The 11,232-nt window shown below is 41.6% G+C and overlaps 1 protein-coding gene across 1 annotated transcript; it reads left to right on the top strand.

The window, feature by feature from the left end:
• Nucleotides 1-8,420, top strand: cpne1 (copine I). The gene is made up of 16 exons (XM_041035020.1): nucleotides 1-280; nucleotides 2,887-3,015; nucleotides 3,120-3,299; nucleotides 3,896-3,970; nucleotides 4,209-4,280; nucleotides 4,719-4,802; nucleotides 5,240-5,329; nucleotides 5,435-5,533; nucleotides 5,619-5,705; nucleotides 5,874-5,933; nucleotides 6,059-6,192; nucleotides 6,676-6,730; nucleotides 6,948-7,002; nucleotides 7,145-7,278; nucleotides 7,362-7,598; nucleotides 7,820-8,420. Exons 2-16 carry the CDS (start codon nucleotides 2,887-2,889, stop codon nucleotides 7,934-7,936), a joined length of 1,608 nt encoding a protein of 535 aa, XP_040890954.1. The 5' UTR covers nucleotides 1-280; the 3' UTR covers nucleotides 7,937-8,420.
• The last annotated feature ends 2,812 nt before the right edge of the window (nucleotides 8,421-11,232 follow it).

Genomic DNA, 11,232 nt, shown 5'->3' with positions numbered 1-11,232 from the left:
TGTCTGCCGCTCCCTGTTAGCGAAAGCTGCTGAGCGGGGATAAACGGCTATATTTTGCCTCGGTTTGAGTTAAATTAGAAACACAGGCTGTTGTTAATCTTTGTGGTACGTCTAACAGAGTGGCCAAGGGAAGGTTAGAGCTCTCTCAGGTGTATACTTGGACGGAAAAGGTTTCGTTTCCCGTCCAGGGGTGTGTGAGTAGTTGTCCTCGTTTGCGTAGTAGTTGTCCTGACTTTTTTCCTGTGGTCTGAAGGAGATAAAACACAACGGCTGTGATAAGGTGATCTACAAAGTTTATATTGACACAATGCTGTGTGTGTGTGTGTGTGTGTGAGTGTGTGTGTGTGTGTGTGTGTGTGAGTGAGTGAGTGAGTGAGAGAGAGAGAGAGAGAGAGAGAGAGATGACTGGTGTGTGTTTGGTAAACTGCTGGTTTAACTGGCTGTCGAGTTTTACGGCTTCAGTTTATCTCCATTCAATCTCATGCTGGTGTTGCCTACAGGTGCTTCTCACTCAGTTCATTCACTTTGAGAAGAAAACAGTCCCAGTTACACCATTAGCGCCAAATCAGCACATTTTCAGGTGTGTCATAGTTGCATCAAAACGGTATTTGGTCATTAACAGTCAGTGTACTTTGGCAGAAAAGAGGACGTTTGAGTTGAGGTGAGTGTCTGTTTTTTTTTTTGGGGGGGGGGTCCTGTTTTTTTTTCTGAGGCAGTTATGGTTTGAGGTGTGGTTTCAGTTGGGTGTGGCTCGGATGAGCTTGCCAAAGTGATTTAAACTTGCTCAAGGACACAGGAGCTGTTGGGAATCGAACCACCCACATTATGACCTACAGCCACTCCAGATTTTATGAATTAATCTATAAAAAAAAAAAAAAAGAATTGATTCTTGATTAAAAAGTCATTTATCAGTCACAACAGAAGTCATTGTCAGGTTGTGGTTCTCTCCATTGTGAGGATTTTCTGTTTTACTGTGTTTTATATCATTTTAAATTGAATATCTGTGGGTGTTGGGCCATTGATTGGATAAAAAAGACATTGGCAGAAGCAGTACTTGGATCTGACAGTAAAGAAACTCAAAGCAGGTGCTCCCGGTGCACAGGTAGACATTATAACATCCACAGGAATGGGAATGAATCCATAAAGAGACTCTGCTTTGTTGAAGTACAAAAGTTAAGAACCGTTTGATATTTCAGCTGCATAATTATCAAAATCATAGGTTTGTGGTTTAATTGACTTTATAACAAAGCATTTTAGGTTTTTGAAATGTTTATGAACAAATTAACGATAGATACTAAATAAAGTAGTAGCAGTAAATAAAATAGTGGAGTTTAAAGCACAGTGTGTCAATCTGTAATGTGTTGGAGTAAAGTATAAAGTTAAATTAAAATACTTAGTAAAGTACTTAAGTCCAAAGTATTTTCCCTCACAGATGTTAGACAGTTACCCTCACCATTTTTCCATTATGTAAGTTTATTCACCTGAACATCGTACAGAGAGCCCAGTCCAGGTTTATAGCTGCCGTTAAAAGAAAATTCTCTGAGGCGGCAGCAGGGTCACAGTCAGCTTACTCAGTGTCTTTTTGAAGGATCGGCAGCCTACTTTGCATGAGAAGAAGATAAATTTGTGTAGTCAGTTTTATCTGAACAGACTATCACACAGAGAGCATGGCGCAACATGATGTGAGGTAAATTCGGTGTAAGAGAACAAGATAAATCAACCACAGGGTTAAGGCACCTATCAGCAGAATAGCTGTGACTCCAGGTCGATATTTTCTGCCTCACTACAGACGCTTTATGATTTTATTACTGTAGTACATCAGTCAAGTAACTGTGACATGAACTGTTTTAGTGCAGACTGAAGCTGGAAGAATTGTAAAGAGGTTTTGTTTGGTTTCAGTGTTGAGCAGGTGACACTGCAGCGAAGGTCTGTATCTGTATTTTCTGGTTAATACATGTTCTCAGAGCTGCAGTTGATTATGTGCTTAGCTGATCGAAAGAAAATTGAACATTATTTTTGTCTGACAGAAAAGTCCAAAATCAAAAATATTAAATTTACTATCACATAAGACAAAGAAGAGCAACAAATACTCACAGCTGAGAATCAATTAATCAGCTAAGTGATTAATCGACATTTCAGCTCTAGTGTTGGGAGTGACCTGACTCAGCAGAAGATCTCAGAGGATGTACAGGGTTTGCAGTTCAGGTGTAAGACTGGGTGGATTTGTGATTGTGTGGATTTGGGATTTATTTTCTCTCAGGACTCTGCTGCTTTTTAGGTTTTATCTGTTTGATGCTTGAATGACAGTGGACTAACACAAAATAAACTGAACAACCTGAGATGGAGACCATCTTTGACCAAATTGTGAGGCTTTGGTGCTTTGTGTGTTGTGGTATTTTGTTTGTATTTTACAAAATAAGTACAAGGTCAGTTTGTGATTGAAACATGGTCAATGTTCAGTTGATCAATAGAAAATAATATATTACCTTTTTTCTTAAAAAGCAAAACTGCCCAGACTTCATTGCTTCAGCTTCTTCTTCTTAATTTTCCATGATAAACTACTTGGATTTTGGACTGTTGGTCGAAAAGAAACAGTCATCTGAACGTGGCAATGTGCACTTGATATTTGTCACTATTTTTACGATATTTTATGGACTAAACAATTAACTAATGAAAAGAAGAATCTTAGCTTTCTGTCGAAACAAGATTCTTCACAGAATTTATTCAGTTTATCACTGATTTCTACATTTTGAACAATTTTCCAACCAATGAACCCGTTTGCTTTTCTGTTACAAATATCAGAAGGCTTTAATATAACCACCTGTACGATCTGTTGTGAGACTCTCCAGAATCCTGATCCAAAGGTCTCTCTCTGTCCCCCCTCAGATGGCAGACTGTATCACGAAGGTGGAGCTGACCGTCTCCTGTTCCAACCTCCTGGATAAAGATGTTGGATCCAAGTCTGATCCTCTGTGTGTGCTGCTGCAGAGCACAGGAGCAGACAGCTGGACTGAGGTAACATGGCCGTCATGCTACAGGATAAATGGGGCCTAATATTATTTTTGATTTTATGTGAGATTAGATTTTAAAACAAAATCCTTTCTCTCCCTGTCTTTCAGCTGGGTCGTACCGAGCGGTTGAAGAACACCTCCAGTCCGTCGTTCAGTCAGCGTCTCAGGCTGGATTATCACTTTGAGACGGTTCAGAACCTGAAGCTGGGGGTCTACGACATCGACAACTCCACCTCTGACCTCGGCGACGATGACTACCTGGGAGGGGTTGAGCTGACACTGGGACAGGTATGCACCAAACCAGCACCAAACCAATATGTCAGTGCGTTGAAACAGGACAGACTCGGGCAGGTCACTGAAAACTTGACTGTAAATTTACTAAAGCAAGCTCATTTCTTTTGTAAACAAGTGAAACTTTCATTTTATAATCATACAGGACCAAGACAAGCAGCAAATCCTCAGATTTAAGAAGATGAATATTTAGTAATCAGAATATTTGCAGATTGTCTGTCACTTTGTATCATAGCAACTATATTAAACAGTCGCACTGATGCTCCAGGTTTGAGCCAGACATCAACAGGGGAGAAACTTATGAACTTAAAATAATCAGGTTTGGAAGAGATTCCTCAAACTTGGTTAATTACAGAAAAGTTAATAAGACTCAGAAAGGTGTCTCGGGGCCCCCTTAATGTCATACATATCAACACTGTCCTCTGCTGGACAAATGGTGTAATCACAATACTGTCATTGTGTCAAATGGGCTGCACTTGCGTGGTGCTTATATCCAAAAGCGCTTTTGCTGCTGTTACTACAGTATTGATGCAGGATGGGAGTCTGTTGTCATGGATACGACTGAAGGAAAACCTCCTCTGTGTGTGTTTCAGATAGTTTCCAGTAAAACTGTGACCAGACCTCTGCAGCTGAAGAAGGGCAAACCTGCAGGGAAAGGAACCATCACAGTATGTTCTGTGTGTGTGTGTGTCATTGCAAAGATCAATCAAATGATCAATTTATTACTATTATTAATATAACTGTCATATTACTTTGTACCCATGGAGAGTCTGACGAACAAAACAATACTCAGATTATTGCGAATATGAAGTAAAGAAGTGTGTGTGTGCGTGTGCGTGTGCGTGCGTGTGTGTGTGTGTGTGTGTGTGTGTGTGTGTGTGTGTGTGTGTGTGTGTGTGTGTGTAGGTCACAGCAGAAGAGATAAAGGACAACAGAGCCATTGAGTTGGAGCTGGAGGCCAAAAACCTCGACAAGAAGGTAACTCTGCTCCTCCTCCTCATCTTTTTCTTTATCGTGTTCTTTCTCACCTTTCTCTTCTTCGCCTCCACCTCTTCAGGACTGTGTTACACCTGTTCTACAAAAATCCATCATTAAGATTGCGTGTGTTTCATCACCGTGATCAGTATTTATTTGCTATCCCCGTCAGAATCATTACCTCACACCCTGTTTTGGAGATTTCACTGATGAGACTGTACTTTTCATCCCTCTGTCTTTTGTCCTTCACGTGCAAACCAACTAACCGGTTACCTGTTGACACGGCCAAGAAATCGACATTCTCCAAAAGAAATGTGTGCTAGCTGGGTGGAATCGGGTTTCTCTAATCCCCGACTGACTGCAGAGACCAGGTTTCTCTTTTACATGAAGTTAAAGAAATCATCGCAGTGAACGGCAGCATGTTGTCTTTTGTCTGTTCAGGATATGTTTGGGAAGTCGGACCCATTCCTGGAGATTTTCAAACAAGGAGACGATGGAAAGTGGCAGCTGGTCCACAGAACAGAGGTACACACACACACACACACACACACACACAAACTCCTTCCTCTTATTTGCTTTTTGAACTAAGATTTACTTTTCCCATTATTACTTTGTTAGTATATTTTTGTGCTTTTTATGCGCCCCTGTACCCCTGTCTTTACATGCCGGGTTTAGCAGCTCGTGTCTTTCAAGAACAAAACTCAGCTGTAAATGTATTAAAATGCCTGTATTTATTGGTTTTAATGGTATTTGTTCTCATTTATATAGTTTCCTGTTTCTTTTGTCAGATCATGAAAGTATGAAATTTGATCAGCGCATAAACATTATGTTGACCAGCGATAATGACGAAGCAGCTGAGCCACAGATTAAATTATTTCACAATGACAATAAAAAAAGCGATCGATCCTCACAAAGACAGAGGATGATGGTTAAAGTGATGATTGTTGTGTGTGTGTTTGTAGGTGGTGAAGAACAATCTCAATCCCTCCTGGAAGAAGTTCTGTGTTCCCCTGCAGACGTTCTGCAGCAGTGACCTTGACAGACCGCTGAAGGTTCCACCAATCAGAATCCTCTATTCAAAAGAACCAGTCAGAATCCACCTCCAGTCATAACAACCCATCAGATCTTCATCATTTAATCTCCTCCTCCTCCTGCAGGTGGATTGCTCTGATCATGACAGTGATGGATCTCATGATCTGATTGGTTCTTTCACCACTAAAGTCTCTGAGCTGCAGAAAGCTGCGCATGGTTCACCGGTGAGCTCACAGATAATACAACTGTCTCCAGTCTTTCAATCATCTGCTCTGAGGTCATTAAACTGCATGATGTGTTGTTCTCCAGGTGGAGTTTGACTGCATCCACCCTGAGAAACAGAAGAAAAAGAAGAGCTACAAGAACTCTGGCGTCGTCTCTGTGAAGAACTGCAAGGTAGAGACTACGTTACCCAGAGTTCTCATCCAGCCGCATTTCCAGTTTTCTCACATACATATGACAGAACAGATGCACTTAAATTTTAGTCTTTTGTCTTATGTGTATGACTTCATTGATAGTGCATTGTTTAATACACATGAACACATGTTCTCTGTGTGGTTGCAGCTGGTGACTCAGTACACCTTCCTGGACTATGTGATGGGCGGCTGCCAAGTCAACTTCACTGTACGTCTACGTCAGCAAACACGTAAACACACATTTTAAATGGTGTGTTTTAATTTACCAATCACTGTGTCTGGGTTTGAAGGTGGGGGACTGACATGTGAATGTGTGTTGTATGAACGCTGTAGGTGGGGATCGACTTCACCGGCTCTAACGGTGATCCTCGCTCGCCCAACTCTCTCCACTACATGAGTCCAGACGGGCTGAATCAGTACCTGTCTGCTCTGTGGTCTGTGGGTCAGGTGGTCCAGGACTACGACACGTTAGTACACACTCTCACATCCTAAACCCTGTAACTAAACTTTAAATCTAAACTTCCTGCATCCTAAGTCCTGCACCCTAAACCTTTACTCCCTACAACTGAAACCATATTCCCTAAACTCTTGTGATTGTAACCTAAATTCTAGTTTCTAAACCTTAATCCATGCACTCTACACCTTAAACCCTTCATCCTGTTCACCACATCACGTTAGACTGTGAACGTTTTAAACCTGAACCTCAGGTTGAACAACCAAAACCCTACATACCCCAAGCCCTGCACCACACACACGTCCTGTGCCCTAAACCCTACACCTTACAACCTAAAACTTCCACCCTGCTGCCTACACCCTAAACTTCACATAAAGCCTACACTTTAATTCTTATTCCTTTAATCCCCCTGCATGAACTGTAAACTTCATAGCGAGTTGAAAAGTGCTCTTATTTTGTGATTGCAACAGTGGTTATTTTGTGTTTCCTGTTACAGTGACAAGCTCTTCCCAGCGTTCGGTTTTGGTGCCAAACTCCCCCCAGACTACCAGGTCAGCTCTTTAACTAACCAATCACAACATTGCGCTCTATGGGTTTTGTTCATCTCTCAAGTGTGACAGAGTTTTAGCCCTGACCCCACTCCAAGGTTAATTTTGTAATTGTGTGATCCTTTTAGAAAATCTGAAATTTAAATGAAGTTTTCTGACGAGCCGGTCAGAGTAGAGTTTTGTCAGATTTACCTGAACTGTTTTGTTGTTTTTCTTGCAGGCTGCACACCATGAGTTCGCACTCAACTTCAACCCCACCAACCCCCACTGCCAAGGTACATTCACAGTAAAAAAAAAATTTAATTGCACATAATAACCATGTATAATAACCTGTTTTCTGTTTTGCCTGGATTGCTTCTACTGCTCAACAGATCTAAATATTTCTATCTATCACTGCTTCCCCTCTGCGTTTCTCAGGTATTCAGGGGATCGTTGAAGCCTACAGGATGGTTTTGCCTCAGCTCAGACTGTCTGGACCCACAAACTTCTCTCCCATCATCAACCACGTCGCTTCCATCGCCACTGGAGCTGCGCAGGCCAACACAGCCTCTGTGAGGGGACACACAAAAACACACCAAGAACTTAGTCAGAAACACACACTCAGACTTTGACTTACGTCTGTGACTCTTTGCAGCAATACTTCGTCCTCCTCATCCTCACTGATGGTGAGATCACCGACTTCGACCAGACCCGCGACGCCATCGTTCGGGCGTCACGGCTGCCGCTGTCAGTCATCATTGTTGGGGTAGGGCCAGCTGACTTTAAGGCCATGGAGCTTCTGGATGGAGACGACGGTGTGCTGAGATCGACGGTGGGGGAGGCCGTCGCCAGAGACATCGTCCAGTTTGTCCCGTACAGACAGTTCAAAGATGTAAGGCTCTGTGTGTGTCAGTGTAGCATCATTAACAGACATCTTTTTGTGTTGCTGTGTACATTTCCGCCACATCTGAGGAGCTAGGAAAATTAGACAGATGACAGATAGTTTTCACACAGGAGGACAACTTAAGGTCAGATCAGATGGTAAACCACTCTACAGTGAGCAGAGCAGTTCTCAATAAACATTAACACACATCTCTCCCTGTTCCTCTCCAGGCTCCCATGTCGGCTCTGGCTCAGTCTGTCCTCGCTGAAGTTCCCAACCAGCTGGTCTCTTATTTCAAAATGAGAGGCCTTGAACCACCCAAGCCTAAAGCCACCGCCAAATCTTAAACCCAACCCCCCTGCAATCCCCAGAACCCCCCCCCCCCCACCTCCCAAAAGCTGAATGCCCACATTCCAGGCCCAGATCACCATGACCACTCTTCAGGGACCAGCCTAATTTGTTGCTCGAATCTCAAGCCAATCATAATGCACCATTCGGCTGTCAGCCAATTAGGATGCCAGGGGCAACCCTCCCCAGTTTTCTTTTTCTAAAATCCAATATAATCACATTTTACTCTCTGATGATAATGTAGTATAGATTATAGATTATTGATGCCTTCTGCTGCTTCCATGCTAACTATGCAGATCACATGTTTGCCAACATGTATAAAAATCACAAAGCCACATACACACACAGAAAAAGTTTCAGCTGTTGCCATTTTTGGCTCCATGTTCTCCATTATTCTTGCCATAGTGACAGTAGAAGTTCACTGATCTGCTGAGAGATGAACTTGGGTAAAACACTGAATTGATTTTATATTTGCAAAGAGAATTTGGTGTTTTTTTTGCTTCGGTACAATCGGTTTTATCACAACAGCATCTAGTGGACATAAGAGGACCTGCAGCCACAGGTAACTCACCATGACCAATTATTTTCGTTACCATTGGGGACACTATGCACTCAGGCTCAGCTCTGTGTGTGTGTGTGGCTCTGATTAGCTGTATTAATCAGGTAGCAATACTTTGCACTTTGCTGTTGCACTACATGCTGGAAAATTATTTTATCTACTCTTTCACATAGCTTTACTACTATAGCCTTATTATAGACTTTACTGTAGCCTTACTGTAGACTTTAGTGTGGCCTGAATGTTGCTGCTCAGCTGCTTCAGCCTGAATATTTCTGGACTGTTCTGCCACGACTCTCAGTGGTTTGTTGATGCCGCTCACTGAATTTCAAGCATTGACCCACAGCCTGAGTTTCCTAAAATGGGACTGACCCTTATTTGACCTTGTGTGAACTATTTTGATAGCTGTATAATTGTTTCAGTAACTTTTTATGGGAAAAAAATCAAACATTTACTGTTTCTCAAATACGAGAATTTGATGCTTTTTTGGTCATACATGATCGTAAACTGAATTTCTTCTCGATTCTGAACTATTGGTCAGATGAAACCAGCTGTTTCTAGATGTCACATTTGACTTTTCACTATTTACTGTAATTTTATAGTCAAAACAATTTATTGGTTGATCAGAAAACAACAATTGGCAGATTAATTGATGATGAAAAGTTGCTCACTACACCCAAACGTGTGTTCATTCACCTGGGCGGTACAATCAGTCTCTGAGCTCACGAGGAACTCCAGCCCTCTCTGTTATTTCCCTCCAGAGTCTGAGCTGCAGCATAAATACACACAGTTGGCGTGTGTGTTGCTCGTAGTCCAGCGGGTGAAAATTTACTTCACACTGAGTCTGAACGCACTTTTAGACTCACAATTAAGACTTGGCGGTCGCCAAGTCTTAATTGTGAGTCTTGGCGGTCGCCATCTGCAAGTTGCCCAATGATCTGAGAACTTGTAACCATGGTAACCCTCCATTCCACATGACCTGAATGTAGTGTCCTACGTGTCCGAGCATCATCACACTGAGAGTCTGTTTGAACGTGTCCTTTGCTTATATACCAAAGGCTATCATCTGATTGTCATGGCTCTTCCAGCCTGGCATACTGGCATCACCTGAACACACAAACGCACACACACAAAAAACACACACTTACACTTTTGCACAGTGTTAAAACAGGTCAAAACTGATGTTTCCTGCATCAAAGCCACAATTAATCATCTTAAAGTGATGCCAATGCTTCATCTGCAACCAGTACAAATCACTTTAAATCAATTTAGAATAATTTGTTATTTTTGTGTCTTTATTGCAGAAAGTAGAGAAATGACAGGAGAGAAGGGAGAGACAGTTTAGACTTCGTTTCCATTCAGAATTAATTTCAATTCGCCTTTTAAGCACTTAAGATCACCAGCTGTGCTGTGGATGTTGAAATGGCAGAATTAACTGGAAATGTTTCAGTTAGAGGAATATAAAGTAAAAGTTTAAGAGGTCACTATTTTTATTTTTGAGAAATATTTAGGGACAGTTTGGGTTTTTGTTTTTCAGGGTCCATTTTTTAAAGTCAGACTTCTGTATTGCATATTATTTTTAGTTCTGAGGTTTGGGAACAGTTTGTGTAACAAAATCTAAGCTCAGAGGTCCACTTGCTAGTTTTTGCAGCTAACACACATCTCACTGCCTTCATCAATAAATTGAGCTCCATCAGCTGAAAGACTGAGATGTGTGTGAAAGGTCTGCAACACGGCATTAAGATCAGATTATTCTGTTAAACATATCAGTCGTGTGTTTTTAGATGATGCAGTGTTCTATGTTTCTTGCCCCGTCTGTGTGATGCCAACAGCGTCTGCTGCTTCAGACTGTGTGTTTGGTTATTTTTGGATCAAATTGGTGACAGTTTTCTATCCAAGAAAACAGTAGAAACCATCACCAGCCGCTGGCTCTCTGCCTCCTGTTAACCTCAACAGGAGTCACAGGAAATGAAATTGTTAAAGATTCTCAAGTGTAAGTGGAAGTTTGTCCCTTTCAGGCTGCCATAATGTACTTCTTGTTTATTTTTCTTCCTCTTAGTTGCCAAAAACCATGTTTTATATAACCATGTTTTCTAGTCCAAGGGAAGTTCTCTTTTCACAAGTGGTTTAACGCGTTTAAAGAAGCTTCACACGTTAGAAATTTCAGCCAAATCTTATGGAACATGAAGCAAAGTGACTTACCAGACAATCCTGATGGAAATCTGATCTAATTTCAGCCAAACTTGCTGTTTTGTCACTGTAGCTGTAGCTGCATGGTCACGTGATGTGGTGACATCATTAATTAAAGGAGACATTTTGGCCAGATTTGTCCGTCGAACCATCACAGGGCGTGATAAAATCTGCCGAGCCCATGATGCCTTATTCCACAGTGCTGCTCAGTGAGATCAGTTTTTATCCTGTCTTGTAACACCACCGCATTATGTGACCACTAGCTCCACTACTAACAACTAACAACTATTAACTAACCAGTATAAATAAACCAGTGTAACCAGTACCAACATGTCTGTATGAATGCTGACTGTTAGAAAACAATAATAAAACAACTTTGGGAAAGAAAAATATGTTTCTTTATGGTGTGACAGTGGAAAGAGCTGCAGCTGTTTAATGGATATGGACTCTGGTACAAAGTGGCTTCAACAGCAGCAGCTTTAAATTCTTGTGGAATTAAGAACTGATGGTCGATTTAACTCAATATCCTTATTATTGAGCAGTGTTAAG

The sequence above is a fragment of the Toxotes jaculatrix genome, chromosome 3 (genome assembly GCF_017976425.1).
Source record: "Toxotes jaculatrix isolate fToxJac2 chromosome 3, fToxJac2.pri, whole genome shotgun sequence".
Classification (NCBI taxonomy): domain Eukaryota; kingdom Metazoa; phylum Chordata; class Actinopteri; family Toxotidae; genus Toxotes; species Toxotes jaculatrix.
The sequence above is the reverse complement of the archived record's forward strand: the minus strand, read 5'-3'. Positions and strand labels throughout refer to the sequence as shown.